The sequence below is a fragment of the Manacus candei genome, unplaced genomic scaffold (genome assembly GCF_025592945.1).
Source record: "Manacus candei isolate 608988 ecotype Guabito, Panama unplaced genomic scaffold, ASM2559294v1 h1tg000051l, whole genome shotgun sequence".
NCBI classification, from domain to species: Eukaryota; Metazoa; Chordata; class Aves; order Passeriformes; family Pipridae; genus Manacus; species Manacus candei.
This window is the reverse complement of record NW_026138099.1, coordinates 3,830,381-3,855,080: the sequence shown is the minus strand read 5'-3', so window position 1 is coordinate 3,855,080 and position 24,700 is coordinate 3,830,381. Positions and strand designations below refer to the sequence as shown.

The 24,700-nt window shown below is 41.5% G+C and overlaps 1 protein-coding gene across 2 annotated transcripts in view; it reads right to left on the bottom strand.

Annotated features, from left to right (window-relative positions):
• Positions 1-24,424, bottom strand: part of TJP2 (tight junction protein 2) — a 55,046-nt gene extending 30,622 nt beyond the window's left edge. Inside the window, exon 1 of one of the 2 annotated variants that reach the window (XM_051801368.1) lies at positions 24,316-24,424. Coding sequence is in view for 1 of the 2 variants with exons in the window: in XM_051801367.1 (XP_051657327.1) it covers positions 16,575-16,637 (63 nt within the window). In the remaining variant the exon portion in view is untranslated. Of the gene's footprint in view, positions 1-16,574; positions 16,838-24,315 lie in introns of those variants that run through there. The other variant, XM_051801367.1, reaches the window with a different exon arrangement.
• Between the last annotated feature and the right edge of the window lie 276 nt (positions 24,425-24,700).

The window sequence follows — 24,700 nt, the reverse complement described above, 5'->3', positions numbered from 1 at the left end:
TGGAAAAAAAAGTCAAATACTCTACAAGTAAGTATACCTCTGCACTGGAATGGCAGCCTTTTAAGGAGAAGAAAAATTCACATAGAAATGAGCCGTGCAGACAATCATTTCTTGCCCTTCCCTCTAATCAAGAATTACCAGCTACATTATAAAACCTTTGTTTTCACACAAATTACTCAATAAGAGCAAATATTAGCTAAAAACCTTTGTCCTACTAGCAAGGTAACAAGCATATTCATCAGCAAACTGGTCTAGTGGAAGGTGTCCCTGCCTATGGCAGGAAGATTGTAATTAGATCATCTTTAAGGTCCCTTCCAACCTAAACCATTCTGTGATTCTGTGTATTATCAGACCTTGTGTGAGAAACATTTTTTCCAAAATGCATGTAGAAACAATAATCTGAAGGGCTACCTAAAAAAACCTAAAGAAACTATAAATTGAGCATAACATTTCTAAAACTTTGATAATTTGAATGTCATTACACAGAAAAACAAACCATTTTTCATGTAAAAGAAGTGATGATGTTAAAAACTTCTCTTAACCATATTTCACTTAAAAGTTACATCATTCACTTGCTATAATTTGTAAATTCTATCTAAAACAGTATTGGCGAATGTTGCATAAAGTACAACAAGCCTATTCGGGCACTCACAGACTAATCTTTACTTCTTAATTTTCATGAAAACTTTTAAAACTATCAAATGAGAAGTGTTCACTAAACAATAATGTTGTTTTTTTGTTTTACTTCTTTTTATTTTACTTCTTTCAGGAAGAGTATGAATCCATCATGACAACAAGGCCCACAGTCATTACTTGACACTGTCCTCAGCAATATTTCACTACAAATTTTGCTTCAGTTAGCAAAACTATACTGTCTTAAAAAACACCCAGTGCCAAAGCTGTCAGCTGCAGAGCCAGGGCATAATTTAGGCTTCTTGATGTCAAGTCAAGTAGCCTATCCACTGAAATGTGTTGTGCAAGGAAGCAAATACAGATTGTCTCCATTTCTGGCAAACACAAGCCTTGCACCAAAACAGCCCCTGTAACAGGAAAACAGGAGTCAACCTTCTCCTACTGTGGGAGTTTTAGCCAGCTAACAAATGAGGAAAAATTCTGGACTGGCAGAGCCTGCATTCATTTCTACCTTTGTGATGGTTTCACTCAGGCCTTCCTGGACACCAGCTTATAACCAGGAAGGAACTAGGAAGGTGATCACGGAAGTATTCCATGCTATTCCTTTACGTAACTTGAGGTATAAATAAAACCAGCAGGAGGGACTTCGCGCTCTTCCTTTCCGGCGAGGTTCGAGAACGGTGGGTCCCTGTCTCGGTCTGGCTTATCTGGAGCTGAGGCCTGCAGTGACTGCTGTTATCTGCCACGCGTGAGGGGAGAGCGCTGGGCCGTGTTCAGCCGTCCTGCTTGTTCAAAGGGAAGTGGTGAGATTTTTGCTAGCTTGCCTTCAGTTGGCTGGTTGACTTGGTCTTTGTCCCTTTTTGTCCTTCTCCCTTCTCCCTCCCCTTCTTCCCTTTTTGGGGAGCTGTTTGGGATTTCTGGAATTGTGGTGTGTGGTATTCTCGTTGTGTGCATCTGTCTCATATGTAAAAAATATATACGTATATATTTTTGCTATAGCTTTGGCTGCTTGGGTCGTTTCTTTTCTCTTCCCTCTCTGGGAAGCGGGTCCTTGTTGTCGAGTTTCAGGGGCTTGGTGGGAAGCCAGCTCGAAACTTGCACACTCTTGTAGCACTATGACACAACAAACGCCTTCCAGACTGCAATCTGAACTAGAATCCGCTCCTATCCAGAACTGAGGAGACGAACGGCAACAGCACCGTTGAGAATATTAACTGACAAACACATCTAGGTCTCATTTGCATTGTAGCCTGATACATTGTAGCCCTGAACATTCACAGCATAACACCTCAGATCATTCAGTGCACAAAAATTGTTTAATAAGCCAAAGGATATCTAAAACGGTTGCACACACAGAGATCTACACTGATCTGCAGCTTTTGACAAGTTGTGTGCTTTTTAATGCAAAATATATCACATACTCCAGCTCACAGCAAATGCCAAACAATGCTTAAGCATAATGAACGATATAACAATATGTCCGTAACAGTAGTCCCTGCACTAGCATTCTTCAAATGATTCACAGTGATGAAACAGCATCCCCACCTGAGAGAATTTTTGCAGAAATTTGCCCAGGCACAGGAAAAAAATCTGCATCAAAATAGAGGCATGGGTTTTGAGTTCTGCAATATTTATTTTTTCTGCAATTCAAAAACAGAAAGGTACTAACCTGGACACTGAAAAGAAGCCAGTAAAGAATGAGGCATAAGGCATCCTTTTGCTGGATTACAGCATTGTCCTAGTTAGAACAACTGGGACCGATTCATCACTGGATAGGTATAGCCCAAAACTGTGTATTCTACGGCCCTCCATGCCATTTCCCAGAAACTGCTGTCAAGGGGGGGGGAGGCCCTGCCGGTGGGGGGGATGTTCCTGTCCTCATACCCTTTTATGGAATTCCCCACTCTGAGGGAAGGATTGACCATTCCTGCCTGAACTGGAGAATACATAAACCTGGAGTTTCAGAACTTTTCTACCACTTGTGGGATCCAGAGGAAGACTGCAGCTCGCCACTCTCAACCAGACTGAGACCACCACCCTCAACTGGACTGCAATCACCACTTTTGATCAGAGTGCAACAGCTCTCCCACCAGCAGGTTTTTTCCCTTCTCCCTTTACTTTGGACTCAAGGGGGGGCCCAAGGAACACCACTTTGTTCATGCCCCAGGGTGCTGGGTTATACATTTGGGTTTTGTGGGTTAAGACCAATTGTTTGTATGATTGTACTTACTGTATTATTTTAATAAATTGTTATTCTGATTTATAATCTCTCTTTTGAGTTGAGTTCATTTTCCCCTGCTGGTTAAATCTTAAACCAGCACAAGCATAAAGCACATAATCTCTGGATAGTTTTATTTGTTTTGTTTCGACTCGATATTAAAGAAAACTGGGGAAGCTGTACATATGAATATCTGAGTAATGCAGACACTAGACTCTTTGGGGAAAAAAAAAGCAACTGTTTTTCAAGGAAAACTCTGTATTTCCTATATATTTAAAGCCAAACATTTACCAATTATATCAAAGATTTTCAGAAGACAGGACAATCATTTTCAAAAGAAGAAAAGGGATAACCAGGATTTTCTTAAAACATTTTGAGCTCAAGTCACAATTCACCTTAAAATAGCCTATAAAAATGCAAGGTCGGTGGTATTTTTAACTTGTTTGCTTGCTTGCTTTCTATGGGCTTACTTCTTCTCAAACTCATTGTGCTGGTTTAAAAGTTAACCAGCAGGGGGATGAACTCAACTCAAAGGAGAGATTATAAGTCAGAATAACAATTTATTAAAATAATACAGTAAGTACAATAATACAAACAAACAATTGGTCTCAACCCACAAAAACCCAAATGTATAACCCAGTGCCCTGGGGCCTGAACAAAGTGGTGTTCCTTGGGCCCTGTTTGAGTCCAAAGTAAAGGGAGAGGGGAAGAACCTGCTGGTGGGAGAGCTGCTGCAGTCTGGCCAGAAGTGGTGATCGCAGTCCAGTGGTGGTCTAAGTCTGGTTGAGAGCGATGAGATGCAGCTGTCCTCTGGATCCCACGAGTGGGTTGAAAAATGTTCCAAAACTCCAAGATTATATATCCTCCAGTTCAGGCAGGAATGCTTGGTACTCTCCTCAGGGCGGGGAGTTCACAAAGGGTGTGAGGACAGAAACATCCTCCTATCTCACAGGCCTCTTAACACCTAGTTTATAGCCTGAGGAGTCAGGCTCCATGGGCAGAGGGTGCGAATAGTCTATTGACAACAATAGTCTAGTTTCTGGGAAATGACATGGAAGGCTATAGAATACAGCTTTGGGTTACACCCACCATGATGAACTGATCTCAGCTGTCCTAACTAGGACACTCATTAAGGTTTCCTTGTCTCCAGAAGCAAGTACCTTTGGAAGGTTCTCAGAAGATCAACACCTCTTTTCATCTGTGGCTATGCAGGTTTTTCTTCCCAAACACACTACCTTGTAGGCTGGGTACAGCTTCAGTTGTATCAACTAAACAAATTCTTTCTGACCATAACAACTTCCACACTCTTCCTCATTTTTATGCAGCCCCTTGACTCATTCTGCAAATTCTGCGATTTAGCTCTTAAAAGTAAGCCAAAACAACTTTCTAAAGCAGCAAAAACATTCTCATTTTTTTTCCCCACTTAATTACTCTCTTGCCATTTCTGTGAGCTGAACTGACAGGCCAAGGAAGATAGCAAAATGAAAACTAAAACTGCATATAGGATCAACTCAGGCAGCAGATGAAGCTTCACTTTTAAGAACACACAGGGATAGGAAAACCAGATTTTATGTTTTTAAATCATAGCATCATTCAAGTTGGAAGCGGTCTCCAATATCATTGAGTCCAGCTGTTAATCTAATAGTGTCAGGTTCACCACTAAATTATATTCCTGAGTGCCACATCTACATGGCTTTTAGATACTTCCAGGGATGGTGAATCAATCACAACCCTTGGTAACCTGTTCTAATGCTTGGTAACCCTTTCTATGAAGAAATTTTTCCTAATATCCAATCTAAATCTCCCCTTGCACAACCTGAGGCCGTTTTCTCATGTCCTGTCACATTATACATGGGAGAAGAGACTGAACCCCACCTGGCTAAAACCTCCTTTCAGGTAGTTGTAGATGGCACCAAGGTCTCCCCTGAGCCTCCTTTATTCCAAGCTAAACAACTCCAGCTCCCTCAGCCATTCGTCATAGGACTTGTGCTCCTGACACTTTACCAGCTTTGTTGCCCTTCTGTGAACATGTTTTTCTTGTTGTGAGGGGCCCAAAACAGAATCTGCAGTGAGGCCTCACCAGTGCCAAGGACATGGCAATGATCACTGCCCTAGTCCTGCTGGCCACACTATTTCTGACACAAGCCAGGATGCCACTGGCCTTCTTGGTCACCTGGGTACTGCTGGCTCATATTCAGCTGCTGTTAACCAGTTCTTCCAGGTCCTTTCCCACCAGGCAGCTTTACAGCCACTCTGCCCCAAGCCTGTAGCGCTGCAGGGAGTTGTTGTGACCCAAAGGCAGAACCCGACACTTTGTCTTATTGAACCTCATACCACTGGCCTCAGCCCATGGGTCCAGACTGTCCAGATGCCTCTGCAGAGCCTTCCTGCTTGCCAGTAGATCAATGCTCCTGCCCAGTTTACTGTCGTCCAGATCACCAAGTAACATATTAAAAAGGACTGGACCCAGTACTGAGCCATGGGGAACACAACTTGTAACCAGCAACCAGCCAGCTTTAACCCAATTCACCACCACTCTTTGGGACTGGTCACCCAGCCAGGAGCAGGGAAATAAAGGAACAAACTAAAAAACTTTGAATGGAAAAGACAGTAAAATGAAAGTTCCTAAGTGGCTTTAAGTGTACTCAAGACTATGAGAAAATACACTAGTTGATTGTTCCACTCTGCTCTGCAATGGTGCAGCCTCATCTCAGGTCCCGTGTGCAGTTTTTGGCATCACAGTATAAGAAAAATATCCATGTACTAGAGACCATCTAAAGAAGGGCAATGAGGATGGTGAAGAGTCTGGAGGGAAAGCTGTACAAGGAGCAGCTGAAGTCACTTGGTCTGTTCAGCCTGGAGAGAAGGAGGACCGAGGGGAGACCTCATCGCACTCTACAGCTTCCTCATGAGGGATGGAGGAGGGGCAGGCCTGCTCTCTTCTCTGTGGTGACCAGTGAGAGAACCCAAGGGAACAGCCTGAAGTTGTGTCAAGAGAGGTTTAGGTTGGATATCAGAAAAAGGTTCTTCACCCAGAGGGTGGCTGGGCACTGGAACAGACTCCCCAGGGAAATGGTCACAGCACCAAGCCTGACAGAGTTCAAGAAGCATTTGGATGATATTATTGGCACACGGTGTGGCTCTTTGGGATAGTTCTGTGCAGGGCCAGGAGCTGGACTTTGATGATCCTTGTGGGTCCATCCAACTTAGGATATTCTATTTTCTATGATAAAAAGATATTTTTAATATACATGTATACACACTGAATATATCTGTCCCAGTGGCACTGATGAAGCAAGCCTGCTTCACTGCCTCATGCTGCATATTATAAAGGCGTACAAGCACTAGGAACTGCGTTGCCATCTCCTGCTGAATTTGCAGGGCACCTCAAAGTACAGAGGCACCACCAAACCAAGCAGGAATTAGTATTCCAGAAGGATCCCACAGCGCCGGTGTCCCTCGGCCCCTCCCGCCCCCGCCGCCTGGTGCACGGTGGTGCCCGGCGCGCCGCCAGGGGGCGCTGCGCCGCCGCGCACAGGCCGGCCCCGAGGGGAGAGGGAGGTGAGGGAATGCTGCCCGGCTGCGGGAACACCGCCGCTGGCCACTCCGGCGGGAGAACTGGGCCCCAGGGTACACAACATGTCCTCAAAAGGGCTGGCGTTTGAGTGATTTTTATAAATATAGTTTGTAGAAGTTAAAAAAAAAGTCCCAGAGTTCTCATTACGACAAAATCCTATTCCAAAACTTTCTTTTCATACTAAGGATGATGGAAACTCTGATGTTAAAACAAGGTGTTATATTCTTTTTGTTTTGTTCCTTTCGTCTCAAGCACATATCCTATCATCAAACAGACTGTGGTTGTATTCTTGGTGATTCCAGTTTCATTAAGTGCCTTTTCACCACATTAGATGATGTGGTGAATTAACTGCACTGTTTATATAAAGGAAATAAACATATTCCCCAAGCAGTTTTATGTTCTAGAGAAAATCTGGTACTCCAAAACAAATCATGCACATTACTTAACAGAGACACCAAGACATCATGAAAATAGGTACCTGAAAATTAGCAATGCTACAATTTAGAACTTAACAGTAAAAAGCAGAATTATATTTACATTTTCAGAATGAAATTTTCTTCCAAACTACTTTTAACCTGAACTTAAGTAGTTTACACTTTCAGAAAGAACTATGAGGTCCTTTAGGGTCCTTTAAGGTCCTGATTTTGCTGACATAGAAGATTAATGTCTCATTACACCAGTAAAGTCAAGCAACACACACACAGAGGTACTTCCTAAACCTCATTCACTGGTATTTCACAGTACATGAGAGATCAAGAGCAACAGTCAATAATTTTGATTGAGTATGCAAAAATTACTAAGAGTTTTGTGGTGCCTTTTTAAAACAATGATGCTTATTGAACAACTATCTTTTTAAAAACTGCCCATTCCCTCTCCACTTATTGTGGAAGCGGGTTAATACAAAAGCAGCCACCTGAACTGCTGTGATGCTGTCAGGAGGAGGTCTTCATTTACCATGATCAGGATTGGGGATGGAAGTGGGGGGTAAGGGGTGATGGTGAGAAGGGCAAAAAGCAGTGTGATAAATTCAGAACACCTACTCAGCATCAATTTATAACCTTCATGTGTTATACCAAGTAAAAGTACACACGCAAAACTTCTAAACTTTTCTGTAACAATGTGGAAGACACAAGCAGAGTAGTTTACACTTGTTACAGCTGAATTCTACTGGGTTTATACATATACATATGCATCATCGCAAACCAGTACAATATCTCATCACAAATGAAACAAAGGCCTGTTCAAGATGAGGACAGAAAAAAAAGAAACTGATTGTATGCAAAACACAGCTGCAAGATTCTGAGGTCTTACCTATCAATAACCTGAAACTCATAAAAATTCAGCTTAGATCTATTTCAGGATTAAGTTCTCTTCACTATCTTTTGCCCAACAACAGTTCTGTGATTGCCCTGGTAAAATTGTTCCAGTGCTCCCCCAATAGGAAGGAATCAATTCTTCAAAATTTGTGAGCGAACAGCTTTAACTGAAATACAAAAGTGCCGTTTCAGAAAAAAACCAAACAAACTACCAACAACTCAGATCCCATTTCCCTGACCCCTCATTTAAATGATTTGATTTTTTAGAAAACAGTTTCTCTTGAGAACACTCTAGCAACTAACAGTTGCTAGAAATCATCAAGGATTTCTTACTTTTTACAAATTGCTTCACAGAGGATAGCCAGCTGCTGTTTTTCCTAGACATGTTCTGGGACACACAGTACCAGTCCAGTGGAGAAATGTCAATTTACTCTCCAATAGGTGTTGAAGGGGTTCTAAAGAAAAGAACAAATCTCACCTCCTGGGGCACAGCACGCGCCCGGTCTTGCAAAAGCTCAGCACGGCTTCAGGAGATAAAAACCTGGAAGCCAAGCACTTTCAGGTTGAAGATCAAAATTAATCCAAGTAAAAGGATGAAAGACCAGTTATACTTGCCTATGTCGCATACGTAGAGACACACTGAAAATGAAGACTTTATTTGCTGTTTTGTTTTCTGAAGTTTTCTAGACTTTCACCTTGTCACACAGACTACGGCAGCAGTAAGGGGTTTTTTTGTACACGCTACTAGAAGGTAACACTACTGAAGAGACACTGGACTTTCAGTTCACCTAGTCAACACTAGTTTTAAAGGCTATCTCTGACTCAGCCACCCTCATGTACTTTAACTGTAAACTTAACACATTTCTTTACAGTGACACTGTTTCTGCACCTCCTGCTCCTTGAGATCCCCACACAAATTAAGTGTGAGAATCAAAGTGCTACAGCAGATTGTGCAACAACTAAGTTCAAGAGGACCGTTTTTCCTTGGCATAATCAAAAAAACCTTTGTTCTTGTGTACTTGCAGTATCAGGATTTGATGATGAGGTAAATTAAACTCAGTAAGTGTGCATAATAAGTTTCATTAGGCTAGAATAAAAAATTCATGAAATGAGGCACTTCAGGAATGGTGGGTGCACTTATTTTATTTCACACTTAACTCAATATTTTTATTAGTTTTCCCTGCAGCCAAAGCATAGCTTTTACTCTTGTGGCATCTTAGAAAAATAAAAATTGAAAGAAAAAAAACCCCAAAGCACCATATGCATTGCATGGTCCAAAGCTCTAACTATAATTTCATTCAACTTCAGTGGTACACCTTGTACTGCTACTGTTTTTGAATGCTTCATCTTTCTGCACCCATAATTCAAACAGCAAACCAAGTAGTACAAGCGACTGACTCCAGCATCAACAAACTGCTGGTGAGAAAATACACTTCTGCTATTCTGTCTGTTATTCAACACCTGTAGCTTTGGAATCTGACAAAAACAAGCTGGGTACCTACCTGTCTACTGCTTCCCGCAACTGTTTTTTGAAAGGCCAATTCATAAGTGGGATAAAATCCAATCAGGTCAGCATTTACATTTAATCATCCAGTCATAATGCGAGACTATTCACACAATGGTCCAATTGTCAGTTTCCAAGGTTCATCCCAAGCCAGACTGTCTTTCCCTATTAAGGTTTCTAGTAGCCTTTGTTCTAACTCTACTAATAGAAGAATGATATCCCATATTCTTGGAAGCATTTTACTTTGAGTCAAGCATTTCTGTCGTAGTAAGATTACATACTGTCACATTAGCTTTCTTTTCTTGGCTGAAGGAAATAAACCTGAATAGAGTTCTGTGTAATGCTTAAAATTTAGTGGTACATTTGACTACATCTAAGACTAAAACCCCATAAAATTCACACAATACAATGCATTTCATACAACTACCAATGCTGTATCACAAACCTCACAGAACACAAAAGTCAAACAAAAGGTCACACTGATACACAAGTTAAAGAAAAGCTTCAAATGCATTTAAATGTCCATAACAGTAATAACGTAATTCAACTTTCTATTAAAAAATATTGCAAATTGACAATTCAAAAGATACCAAAACTCTATAAAATTAATGTTTTAAGCTATATGTTCAGCATCATTCTGATATGTGCCACAACAAACAGCTCAATTTATTAGCCACCTCTTCACTGTTTTCTAGTCACACTAGTCATACTTCTCTGCATTCCTTTCCTTCTCCCCCCACAATCCTGCCTTCAAGGTTTAAAGTAAATCACCTCTCCCTCTCAAGATGTCTCAACAGCCTACTCAGTCATGCCAGAGAGCATTGCTGATGTTCACTCCTAAAGTTTAATGTGTCTTGCACCCTGTATTTAAAATGAAAACAGAATCTGATGCAAAAGAGAGTTTAGTAATTTTTCTGTCATCCATACAGTGTCATGCACAGATGCAAATGCAAATCTGGAGACTGCATTTGAAGGGTTTAGGTCTGTAAGTCTTACACTGATACTCCTCCCAGTACATTTATAAGAAGAGGAAACAAACAAATTATCATCCAGCCCCTCCCAACATCTCAGATACCACAAGACAGTGGATTAAGCACCTACTTCAGTAAAACACATTCAAAATCACTTTGCTCAGAACAGTTTCCTCCTCAAGGCTTCAAAGGCCTTTCTGTTCTTTTTCAAACAAAAAAAAAAGCATATAGGCTCCCCACAGCTCTGCATTTTTCTGGGACAGCGTCATCAGCAATCTGTAATCCAACATAAAGTAGTATTACACTAAAATTCACCACGTACCTGATGCTGATAAAACACTTTGAGGTAAGAAAACAATAGATGGGCAGATGAGAATGGTAAAATTCAAGTATTTTCCATTCCTTCTCCTCAATCCTTTTGCAAGGCTGGATGTGAACTCAAAGTATACCATGCAGTTATGCACATGGTATGCATGACTTTGCTAACATCTGAACACACTGTTATGAGAAACTTTTCAAACACCCCCCCAATTTATGTAGAAATTATTCCTACCAGTAGTGTTAATGACAGCAGTCATCCAATAAGCAATAAATCAACACAAGGGGCAGAGGGGTGAAGTCAGCTCCCGTTTTCTTTCGTGTTAAGATAGTAACTTTCATGTGGCTGGTTCATTCCTGAAGCACTAATCTGAGTTTATCTGCAGCCATTCTTTCTTCATTTGAAAGGATGCCAGCAGAACAATTTCAAACTAGAGCCCTTGATGCAATATTTCTACCAAGTCAACACTTCACATTCATGTAACATCAACATAAGGAACTTCAGGCTTCACTCCAACCATTAAATGAAACTAAACTGACACATGCCTATAAAATAGTGCCATTTCCACTGAACTGCAAGCTGAATACACAAAGAATAAGCCAACCAGAACAAGCTCAGCAATAGAACAAGTTTTATTCATCCTTTCGCAACTTTCAGAAACCACATGAGGCTTTGAAAAGAACTAAGAAAGAAAAACAAGAGAATCCTTTTGCATATGCTAAAATGAAACTAAACAGCTTAGAATTATTAAGATTTAGAAATGTTTCCATTAAATTACTATCCTGAGCAAAGCTCACTTTGGTAGCAACTAAAAGTTCATTCTCAATTCACATCTGGAACAGACAGTTTTCTTCTTGTGGTCTGAGCATTATACACTTCAAGAACCTTCTGACACACAAAGCAGAAACAACCCTAATGAAGTTTTTTGCTTGTTTCCCATCTGAAAGAAAATGAAGTAATGTACCTGCCTATAGACAGACAAGCTTTAAAAAAGGTAAGAAAAATTTAATCCTTTTTTCAAATAATTTGTGATCCAAGAGTTTCAGTCCATCCTTATTGCTGCAGAAGACATCAGGAACTTATCCTGCTGGCTTCTATAAAGTAAAGCAGGAAAAGAAAGCTTGAAAAAGGAACTCAAAATTAGGTCAAATTATAAAAACAGGCAGAGAGGTTAACGGACAAAATTTAATTAATTAAATTCTATAGTTTAACACCACAGCAACATTAAAATTAAAAAGGCATCATAATAACCTGCCAAACAAAAAGGTACACAGAAAATGACAAAACATACGGAAGACATCTACACAAGTATTTCACATACACTGAAGGGACAGCCAAGACACATATATCAACAGTACTCTGGTGCAGGGCTTCCCACCTTCTACCAATAGCTTGAAAAATGTGTCATGAGGCACATGACTGAAGATCTCTCTGCCTTCTTCCCTCATTTTAACTTATCCTTAAATCTTTTGGGTGCACTTGGCATTGCACACAAATAGCTAGGGAAGAACAACTGCCAAAGGGGAGCTCAGTTTATAGCAAATGTTGGAAGTGTCAGTAGCCATCTGTCTACAATCAACACTATGTCTTTAAAAGTCTGACACCAGGGTTTTTTGCAACCTGACCTGCTGTACACAATCATACTTAGGTAAAGCACATACAAGTATTTGTCAGCTGTCAGCAACTGAAAGGGAGCTCCGGCCAAAGTACTGAGTCAGAAACACCTGGAAAGCTGCTGATGATCATCTGCCTGCTTAGTTAACTGCTAGTCTTGAAGGAGCATTTGATGCTAAACTGCAAGACTTCAAGGAATCTTTAAGAGCTAGAAAATAAAAATTTACAGCCAAACTGCAGTCATTACTTAGCCCATAGACAAAACTATACAAGTACAGATCTACACAGAAACAGGAGTTCTGATGGCATCATCTGAGGAGCATGTACACACATGTTACCAATTAGCTATGCTACTGTCACTTCAATTGCCTTAATAATGTATCAACTCCATGAATAGAATAACCAAAACCACTGACCAATTTTTATTTCTGGAATAAAAATTACTTAGGAAAATAAATCAAAAATGTAAGTTGTTTTTCATGCTGTCTGCAGCTTTTCAAAAAGCTTCTGAAACACTGGCTGGACGGAAGAATTCTCAGCCATGGCTACTTAGAAGAAACCCACATTATCCAGTAGATTTTTGCAAGTGCTGGAACATAGGAAGAACAGCAATTAGCATCAAGCACTGAGCCTGGCAGCAAGCTGCTCAGTTCAAAGGCCAGCAGTTTGCCTCTCACAGCTTTGTTTGTGGAGCCTAGAATGACAGTCTAGCTGGACATCTTGCATTCTCTCCAAAAACTTCATAGTAAGAATCATAAGGGGTGAGCATTCATAAGAGAAATGCTTTCTCATCACAGAATAGGCATGCACGTGCAAGAGAAAGATACGCAGACTAAGCACATACTTATTAAAGTAATAACTACATTAGTAATGGATAGGTGTATCATTTCTTGTAGCTGTATCAGGATGCCATAGATCGGAGCTGGGGGTTTTTTTTCAAGATTTTTTTTTATATTGTGTGGGTTTTTTTAACAAGAACCATCAAAAATTCAGTTATGAAACACTCATGCAGCTAATCAGATCTAGAGACTACAGCACCTGAATATGTAAAAAGATATTGCTTTCTGATTATATAATGGGGCACAACACAAGACAAACACCTGGAAAGCTGCTGATGATCATCTGCCTGCTTAGTTAACTGCTAGTCTTGAAGGAGCATTTTCTTCTTTACTGTTAATGAGGTTGCGGGATAGAGATGCCTGAAGGGTTCATGAAGGCATCTTTCCCGCTATTTAGTAAGTTAGATGATGCTTTATTCTTACACAGCATCGAGAATAATTGCATGTGCGTATTGGTTTACACTGTACACTTCAGTTAAGATGCATTCAGGAACATAATTCTGCCTTAAGGCTGGTATTTGCAATACACATCTGTCCTATCAGCACAGATCACACAAAATTCTTGGTAAGCTCTTTATTTAGTGCATAGATGACAGTACCAAACAAACCGAGACACAGTGATCCCACCCATAAAATGATCCGAGAGCTGGAGAGCTGAGGAATGGTCAGTAAGACCCACTCACCCTTCAATAGCCCCATCTGGCCTGTACGTAAATCTGATGGAGGATGGAGACTGACTGTGGACTATTGTGGCATGAACGAAGTTACCCTGCTGTTGAGTGCCGCTGTGCCAGACATGTTGGAGCTCCAGTACGAAGTGGAGTCCAAGGCAGTGAAGTGGTACGCCACCATCGATATTGTAAATGCGTTCTTCTCCATCCCCTTAGCAGCAGAGTGCAGGCTGCAGTTTGCTTTTACATGGAGAGGCATGCAGGACACCTGGAACTGACCGCCCCAGAGGTGGAAACACAGTCCCACCATTTGCCATGGAAAGATTCGGGCTACACTAGAGAAGGATAAGGCTCCAGAATATATACAATACATTGATGACACTATTGTATGGAGAGACACAGCAGAGGAAGTTTTTGAAAAAGGAAAGGAAATTATCCACCTTTCTGGCACAACGCTTTTGTATTCCCGGAGCCTGAAGGCTCATTAAAACTTCTGCTTTCTTATCTTATCTCCTACCTAATTGGGCCTGGAGTTTTTTCTCCTCAGTCTTTTAGGCAACAGTACATTTCAAATATGGTTTTAAAAAACAAAGTTATTTTAAGTTCATTTGCAATTTGAACACAGTCATTAATTATACTATACTATTTGCCTCATAAATCATGTACCGTTCAGGTCATTCAAAAAAGATTCCTGCAGTATCAATGAGGTCAGCTTCCTAAGAAAATACTGCAACTTACCACTTTTTGTTATAAAATAGACTCAAAAAATGTTTCCAATGTCAGTTGAATCCTCATTTGTCTCATAGTCCTAATAATTACAAGCTGTGAAAAACAGAATTCCTAGTACAATTATAAACTTCATATTGTTTGCACAGCTTCATTAGGAAAAATAAAGAGGAAACTAGAAATCATAGCCATAGTACCTCTCCAGATTATTTTTCTGTCTCTTTTTACAAATTAATGAGTAGTTGTTTTTATAAAAGAAATGGAATTTTGGCATTATTAGTAACTCTATTATAAGGAATATAACCACTGCAGTAGCTACACCAACAATGTCTCCCTACTTAACTTCAGTCCACGTAAGAAACATGAGCTTTCTCACAGTCTCACACAATAGGCAGAAGGAAAGATCAGCCAAAGCTCTCTTTTTGCTGACAGAGAAGCTGGCACTGAATTGAGAGCCAACACAACCTACTTCAATACTGCATGGACTCACAGCTGTGAAACAAAAAGAAGCTTTACCCAAACCATTTAATTCTTATTTCTTTACATGAAAGGCAGTCCCTAAAACAGTTTGAAGAAACCCCATATACTCAGTTGAGGCCCGACAACCCACACTTTTTATCAAGCCAACAGAACGTTGTCATTAACTTCAAAAGGATTCCATCAATATTGATAAAAGCAAGTAGAAAAAATGTTGCTATTTGAGACAAATGGAAGGAGACAGCATGGTCTAGCAGTATATCTCAACATTTGTTGAAATACACTGCAAGGTGTCTTACTTCAGGAACCATTCCATACTGACCATAATTTTGTTTAAATGAAGTATTTAAGCAACAGCCATGTCAAGTATATGTCTGTAGATACAGGCTCTGTAACTACGATACCTCAAACGTGCACAAGTCAGACTTTCCATCCATCTCAGGTCAACACATGTAAACCTCATACCCAAGAAACCCCTGCAAGGCAAGTCATTGACACATTATTATGGGTATTTCTATTTCTCCCACCAGAGCCATCAGTAAGTGATTACACCTACTGCAGCAAGGGAAGTGTCAAATACATTGCGATAGTACAGGTGAGGGAGTGAGACAGTTACCTAGACCAATTGCACAACCTTTGTGGTTAAAAAAAAACCCTAACAAACACACAAACAAATGCAATAACAAACAAAACCCAAACTATCAAAAAAAAACCCAAACAACCAAAAAACCAAAAAATCCCCCAACAACAAAAACCAACACAAACACACACACTCTGGAAATAATTGCATAAAAGAATCAACTGGTAGTTCACTGATGGTCAATAAATGCCACTAACCCATACAGTATGGGACATTGGCTAATATGAACACAGATTTCATGCACAAAGAGGATACTTGGAGTACTAATTATTGTACAAGCAACAGAACAAAGTACGAGGCATAAATAAGTTGTATTTATGCCACATCCACATTTTAGCGGGGGTGGGGGAAATGACTACAGATAATTTCAGTTTCCTGCATGCTGGCACGCACATCACACGGTCCCTCCACTTCTGACAGATGCTGTGGTACTCCTAGGTGCTTCATAGCTACATTGATTACTGAAGTTCAGCATCTGACACTATAAAAAGAAAAGAAAAAAGCCGGGGCCAGGGGGAGGGAGAAGAGGACTTTCTATATCAAACTCGGGAGTTTGTTCCTCCATAGAAACTGGAGTATTTTCGGTTAAAATACTGACTTGCCAGCATTCCTAAGCTGGAATACAATACAAATACAAAGCTACGTGTCGCCTTCCGGCGCCGCGGGAACCGGTCAGCACTGCGGAGGCCAGGCTGCCTCCCCGCTCCCATTTAACTGAAAAAACACGGGATTCCCCCGCGCTCGGCTCCAGCATAGTCTCGGCCAGCCCGAGCCGGTGGAAAGCGCGGACCAAACGCGCAGCCCACACTAAGCGGGTCCTCCCCCGGCTCACACGCGCGGCTTCTCTGCCCAAAGGGCGGGCGGTCCCAGCGAGGCTCGGCGGTGTCGCCGCGGCCGCAGGTGAGTTAGGCGGGTTGGAAACACCCCCGTGCGTCGATGTCACTCGCGCCCCTCGTACCGTGCCGCAGGTGCCCTCCCACTGCCCCCCCGGGGGCACGGCTGGGACAGGGGGTGCCGGAGGGCGACCCGGCCAGCGGAGGAGCGCGGTGTGTGACGGGACGGTACCGACCTGCATCGCCCCCACCGCGGGCTCCCGCGCACCGCTCCCGGTGGAGCCCTGCTTCGCTCCCATAGTAACATCGCCGGCCCCGGGGGCTAGCGGTCAGTCCCGGTAGTCTCGGGAATGCTTTTCCCGCCTCCGCCTCCCGAGAGAACAGGCCGGGCCGCTGGCGAGTGGCTGCGACGGAGCCCTGCGGGGCAGCAGGAGACCGGCAGGACAAAGCCGGCTCTGAGGAGCCCGCCACAGAGAGACTTTGTCCTGCCGGGGCCCGGCCGCCCCCGCCGCCAGCCAATCATGCCTGCAAACGCCCCGGGGAGGCGAAGAAACATTTTCATTCTCCCTGGGAAGAAAAGAATTGTTATTCTCCATTTACAAAAATATTTCTTGTGTTCCTGCCCTTGGCAGTGGCCACTAGCTGACGCCTGTCACAGGATAAACGGGAGCGATGGGGCGCGTGGCCCAAGCCCGCTCAGCATTTCCGACATGAGGCTTTTGGGCAGTATCCACAGCACTGCTCTGTCAAACAGACACGCACCAGCAACATCCACCTTTTCTGTCTGTGTGTTTTTAGGAGGACGTGAATGTGAAGGCCCCATCACAGCTGATGGATTCCTCAAGTCTGCAGCCCTTGGTTAGGTTTCTTTACCACCATGTAACAGCCCCTCCACATCAGTCTTGACAGTCAAAACAGCTGCTATTAATTCAGAGGTCAAATTGCCTGAATTTGGGGCTATAATTACACATGCTAAAAAAAGCACGTATTTGAGGTAGCTATTCTCAAGAGCTTGTAGAAATGTGTGGTCACTAAAAGCCCTAAGGAGGAGTAGATGGGCAAAAATTGAACCACACTTGTATTTGGAAATAAAGACTTCTTTCCCAGTGCTGCTGTCTTCCTGGATTTATGCTATTTTGGGTGGATGAGGCAATACTTGAATCAACTCTTGGAAGGAAGAAACTAGAATGAGGACAAACTGTAAGGGAAGAGCTTTCTTAAAACAACAGTTAAAAAAAAAAGAATGCAAACAGCCTGTTACTTTGTTTAGCCTACCCTCAAATTTGAAGAGAGAAAAAGGCAGACAAATGCCAAATTGTGAACTTTGTTCTTTCATCTGGTCCTTCCTTTCAGTTAATTTTACAAGTGAGTGATACCATGCAACTTTTTCTGCAACACTAGCACTCTGGTGGTATGACCACCTGGAAAAATGAAACATAGGGGGCCAGGCTCCTCGCACACAAAGGATCCTGCGATAGCATCCGGCACCAAGAATTTCTCCATGAGACACAGCATGGCAAGGCCAAACAGCTGTCACTCTCCACACCAATGCGCACTTCTGTACACCTGTACAAACTGGAGGCAACTTTCCAAAGAGCTAGCACTGGCTGGCAACGTCATCATAGGATATTCCATCACAGCATCAGCAAAGAAATCCACTGTCCAGTATTTGTTGAAAAGACGCAACACAGTGAAAATAACATGATTTTGCTGCTGACAACTAGGTAGTTTTAGACACAAGAAAAACTTTTGTTTTAAACTGGATGGCAATATACTTTTTCAAAAAGAGAGTTTGTCAGACATGAGGTGGGACAGGGACAGGAGAAGCCACCAGATCCCTGTGACTGCATATAACCGAGTTTGTTACGCATATACCGAGTTTGTAGCAGCATAAAGTATTGTACCAGTGTCCTGCAGCTGCTTCCTTCCACACAGGCTCTGAGAGAAGACAAAGAGCTAGCACTTGATTCCCCCACAAAACACTACCTCTTGAGGAGTGCAGGCAGTGCCAGGCAGAGCAATCTAAGGGTCTACCTATCCCATACAAGGCCAAGGAAGATTATCTCTTGTTCCACACAAAACTTACGGCTTGATCTAAAGCCTCCTTTTGGCATGTTCTGTAACTTTATCAAAGCCACGAGGTATTATTACTAATAGAGGCTATACTTCCCCAAGATGTAGGGCAGCAACCAAGGTAAACACACTTAGCTAGCCTGAGGTAAGTTTAACAGAGATGTAGGAACTGACTCCAGTTATGCAAGCAAGATAGGCTGGTTTTCGATCCCTTATCATGAATCACCATCTGGGAAGGGCCTCCATTTAGTTTATCTCCATTTAGTTTCCTGCAATAACAGATGGAAAATAATCCATGTGGGCTTATCAAAATATTTCCCATGTTTAGCCATAAAATTTCTCACTTGTAAGAGGAGAGGACAAATATCCTTTCCTGCTTTCTTATTTCTCTTCCCAAACCAAACAGCTAATCTGCCACAATTAATAAATCCTCCAATACCATCCTCCAAATGTGAGCATTAAGTGGCCTCTAGTGCTCATGCTTACCCTAGAGCTTGGCCAAGAGCCCAGATGCCCACACTGATGCTATGGACTGATGTAACTAACAATGAAGTAACAATTTCCAAGTTACGTATACTCCAATTCAACCATGGAGAACAAACTTTCAGACCTTTCAGGCCTGCTCTTTGACCAAGATGTCCTCCCAGGGTGGTTATGCAGGTAGGCCTTACGAGGGCAGGATGATGCCAACTAAACAAAAAATGTAAGGGTACAAGATATCAGTGTAAACAGTGATGAGAGCTGCAGAAAATTCTCTGGCAGCTCAAGTTCCCATCTCCTGTGGCAGGAAAAGGGAGAACAGGTGCTCAAAGCACCCAATTCACCAAGCAGCTACTCCACGGGAGGACAGCATCTCCATTCTCTTCCCATGTAATCCAAAGGAAAACAAAACCAAACCCCTAAACTGCAGCTCAAAGAAGCACATTATTAAATATATAATTAGATATAACCTCTCCTGTCTCAGCTTTTCTTAAACACCACAAGACCCCTAAATGTGGATACAGAATACCTAGCCAAAATTCTTCTGGGACAGCAGGTCAGAAGAGGGGCAGGAGCTCCAGACAAATGGTCTGATCTATCTATGCAGCACTTTGAGTGTTTGGAGGCATTGCTGCATGCATGTTTCACTCTTTAGTCTCCTTTTGAAATGGGAAGTGAAGGTTCAGTTGTAGTCAGTTCTGGAAGGGATACTGCATCATGAAGAGCAAAGGCTGGGTACAAGCACCATGGCAAAATTGCATGAGCTGGGCTATAGATGTGCAGCTCTGTCCTCTGCAGTGTTTAGGACCAGCTATTCTGCACGTGCAATAACTGTACAAAGCAGTATCATGTGCAGAGGATTTCATGAAATGTTATGTAGGCATGCAGAAATTTTAAAATTAATGGAAAGATTAATTTGTATTAACTTTAAGAAAAACATGCAAATAACTTGCAGTGAACACATTTTCCGTTGAGATTTTCAGTTTAACTAATCAAGGCAGACATTGTTTGCCTACAATCAGATTGAATCCATGGTCCATGTAGCGCTAATTTAGAGAGATCACTTGCTGTAGCCTGAGTCATGCAAAACCTAGGACATATTCCATAAATTATCTAATGCTACTGTGAATGAAGCAGTTGTGCTCCTTCCAGCATCCACAGAGGGAACACCCATTTAACACTATGCTACAGAATGCAAATTTAAAACAAGCAGTTGCCTCTCACAGTTACTCCTGCCAACCAAGTAAGGCTATTCAGCAACTTGCCTGCAGCCACCAAGATTTCTTACCATGTTGTGATTGAGGTTCTCTCCGCTTCCTCTCCACCATCAAGCCTTTTAACCTGCCCCTCTGACAATCAATTATTCTTCTGTTCTTTAAATGTTAAAGTTCAAAACTTGGTAGTGCTGCTGGACAGCATGGCAAACACAGGCAACCCCCTTAACAGCTGGGAACTGATTTCAGCAGGAGATACTGGGAATATAGGCTGGTAGTCCAGTTGTTGAACTGTCTGAACAGAGGTATCAGTTTTGCTTTTGTTTTTAAGCAAGTGTTCATGATCCTGTGATGAGAGGCACTGTAGAAGTTTCTAAAAATACCATGTTGCCAAACAGCGTTTCCCCCTTCCCGGCAATCTCTTTAGACTGCCATTTGTCATCAGCCTGCAAAATCACACAAATCAGTCAGCCCAGTCCTACTTAAATGATTCATAAATCCAATTACGTCCGCTTCTTTATATAGTAAGCTGGGCCCTAACAGATTCAACCTTCAGGATTAGAGGATGTGTAGGTAGCTGACCTCTGACTCTCAAACTGCTCAGGAGCTACATATGGTTCAAACACATAGCTCTACACTGGCGTTGTCACATGTATGGCACAGTAATCTTAATCTCTGTCTTGGGCGGACTGGAGAGGAAATGCCATGAATACTATCTTAGCACTTGCTACCATGTGTAGAAGTAAGTCCAACAGAGGGTCACCAAGATGGTGGGGGCTGAAGCACTAACCCTGCAAGAGGAAGTGTGGAAGCTGGGTTTGTTTAGCCTGGAGGAAGGATGGCTTCAGGACATTCAACAGCAGCCTGCTGGTGCTGATGGGAGGAGATTGAAGAGATGCAGCCAGGTTCTCTTCAGTGGTGCAAAGTAGATAGGAGACAATGGGCAAAAGTTCAAACAAAACAGGTTCAGATGTATATAAGGAGAAAAAATTTTCCTCATGAGGACAGACAAATCATGGACCCACTGCAGAGAAGTTCTACAGTCTGTGTTCTTGGAGGTTTTCAAACCCCAGCTGGGTAAAGCTCCATGCAACTTGTTCTGATCTCACAGCTGACCCTGTTTTGGGCACAAGATTGCACTAGAAACCACTTGAGGTCTCCTTCCACCTGTATTAGCGTGTCATTGTGAGGTTGCTGCATGACTCAAGTGCCAGTGTAATGCAGCATGATGCAATCATTTTCCTGCCCCTTGTCTCCACTTCCAAAGTACAGCTTGTGATTATGAAACGTAAAGATTTTGGTATGCAACTGCAGGATCTGGTCTGTTGGCCATCTCTGGTCTCGTGTAAGGATGAACAGCTATACACACTTTCCAGGTTTCAAAGCAGCAATTCTAAGGCTGTTATTTTAGAAAAGACAGATGTCCCTGGAAGAAACACAGAGTCCAACATAAACAGCATCTCACACTTCATACAGATCTTTGATGGGGTAACCAACAGTAGAAAATCTTTTGTCACTCACTGGGCCACCTATTTTGATGTTCTCTAGATAACAGATATTTTTTAAACCTAGACATTTCTCTAGATAACAGATATTTTTTAAACCTAGACATACAGATTTACCTACACACTCCAGATCAACAAAATTTAAAACATGTAGATAATGATTTAGAGCAAGAAGCAGCACTGTTCCAAGTCAATCATAAACTCAATTTCAAGCTCATAAAATTTGAAACACTGTTAAATGCTGAACAACTAGGAACAACACTAGAGATACAAACAGTACGAAATACAGTAATATAGTATATTTTTCCTCAACAGGTTTGAAGTATTAGTCACAGTTCTACTAGATCCCACACATTACAAATTTATTCTGCTAAAACCCAGAAGACTACTTGTTTTGCTTATTGCTACTTTATTTGCAAAGAATATGCCAACTGGAAAATACAGATATATAGTAGATTTCATGGTGTAGATAAAGCAGCATGGAAATATGCAGAAGTGTCTGATAACAGTTAATAAAAATTACAGCTGTGAGAATAAGAAATACAGTCTGCTTGCTCTAAGCACATTTTCATCTGTGCAATGTTTTAAACTACACTGGAGTGCCTTGAAAATTACACTGGTACAGCAAGCAAATGAAATAGTTTGACCCACTGCTAAGGAGTAGAACAGGGACTTAACAGTGGCTTTACCTAAATACCCACCACTCCCTTCTTCTACAGACTGTGCAATTTAAAGCAACTTTCTTTGGCATAAGCACTTCGACCTCTATCAGTTTAAGAAGCTACAAAAGCTAGTACTGTTATTCTAAAGAATGAAATAACAGTGTAGTTTAAACAGATCCAAACCACACAAATGTGTACTGTTTTTCTTCTCAAACACCATAAAAAAAGTGTGTATCAACACTTGAAAGGAAATCTCTTCCCTAGCCCCAGCTTGTTCATTTTTAACAGCAGGCACATTGAGCACATTCTGTTTGAACACTGATTTTGCTTACATCTCATTTCCTTCTTCTCTATGTTTCTTGACTGCTCCTGACAAGGCTGTGAAACAATCCCCCGCTTTTAGCAATTTATCTGCCTTTCCTCACTAGAAGTCAAACCCTACAACATCAAAAACTTTACAACGGTAATCAACTGTGATAGCTTAAATTAATTAAGACAAAACAATGAAGAAAGCAAAGATCCCATTCTCATGGAGATCATTATGCTTATTGAAAACAAGCAAATGAATAAACGGAATGCACAAGATGCAAAACATGCAAAAATGTGTTACTTTTTCTGATACAGGGGTTAATTTAAAAAACAAAGTTCCAAACAGCAGTTCTTCAGCCAAGTTAGATCTCTAGAGCACTAAAACTATGCTTCAAAGATCTGCCCCTCCCCGTCCTATTTTTACTGGCAAGCGTCCTGCTGATGAGCTTATTAAGAAACAAAGCAGTTCTGCTTCCCTGTTCAGTAACAGCAAGGTCCCAGCTAGGGTACCATGCCCACTTCTGGGTACTGTTTTTCAGGAATGATTGAAGTGAGCTGGCAAGAGTCCAAGGGAAACAGTGAGAGCAATCATCATAGAGAAAGCACATGGACACGGCCATCCCAGGCATTCACTTGCCAGTTCTACAACTCCTAGGAGTTCACAGACAAGATGGCTGGATGCATGTTTTAAGGCATCTTGATCTTGTGGATACATGGTTCTGGAGTTTCTTTTGCTAAGAGATGAACTTGCAACTATCCATGTTCCCTGGTGTAATGTTTCCATACCATATCCTTGAAAGTTTTTATTTTAAGGAACATATTAGAGTCTGCTGGAGACCTCAGTTGAGACATTCCTGCCTAGCTATGTGTCGCTGATATATTTTCCTCACTCCCAGAGTAGCTGAACAGATGAGTAGCTTTGGTTAAGTATGTCACATCTTAGAAAAAGACAGGACAACTAATATCCACATTTCCAAGTAAATAACTAAAGCAGCAATAGCTATTCATCTCAAAACTGAAAGATAAGTCAATTACAGTTTTGGAACACATTGGCATAACAACTTTTTCCTCTTAAAATTGTAATCTGTTAATGACTTACAAAAACAAGCCAAGCATGTTCGATTGACACATAATGCTAAGAATGCTTTTTATACTCCTTTTAGAAGCACTTGAAAAAAGGTTACAAAAGCAAGGTTAATACGCCAAAAGGATTATATTTACCTTAATGATGTACTATAAGAAAATATGCAAGCAAAACAACTCTCCCTGTGTGTGGCTATTCTGTTTCCCAGGACTGAGTCACTGAGCAATCTCCATTAATATTACCCTCCGTGCTTAAAGTAATTTATCCCCAAGTCCATGCAAAATATTTATATTTGCTGAATCTTCATAGATTAAATCAATTCTTTACCAATGTTTAACTAAGAATTGAACTAGTACAGGCCTGTACATTACTATTTGCATAACTTTAACAGAATAGAGTTCATTGCAGAAGCCTCTCTTCTTCTGAAGGCCTGTTGTACATCATCAAGAGAATGTGCATGTAATCATTTTAAATTGCTTTGGGAATCCAAAATAACTAGTTCTGACTTCATTGTATTACTCCAGTAAGTATAGTTTCTTAAAACCTTGTGAAAACATAGCTAAAAGAATATACATTTTAGCTAGCATATGACAAGAATACATAATTTTAAACTAACGGCCAACTCTTAACTGATGCAACTAGACTAGTACCTTGGGAGGAATGATGGGTTTTGAGTGTCTCTGTCTACTTGCTGTGTGATGCTTTGGGCTTGATGTACAGTTGTGCTCCCAGTCCCACGCACAAGGAGATGGCAGTGCAGTAGTTTCCTCCCTGAAAAACAAAGTTTCATTTAAGTCACAGCCACATAAGCATGACTATGAAACCTGGAACACTGAAGTCCTAGACACAAAGAGGATATAAAATATACTTCTCTGATTAGTTTGATATGCTTTAGCTTCCCTGGCATTCAAGTAGAAACAGTGCTTGGAAAACTCAGCAATAGTTACACTTGCAGCAAGACTAAAAACTCCAATTCGGACTGTCCCTCAGCAGGCATCCATGCCAGCCTGTGCGCAAAGCAACCCAACCTAATAG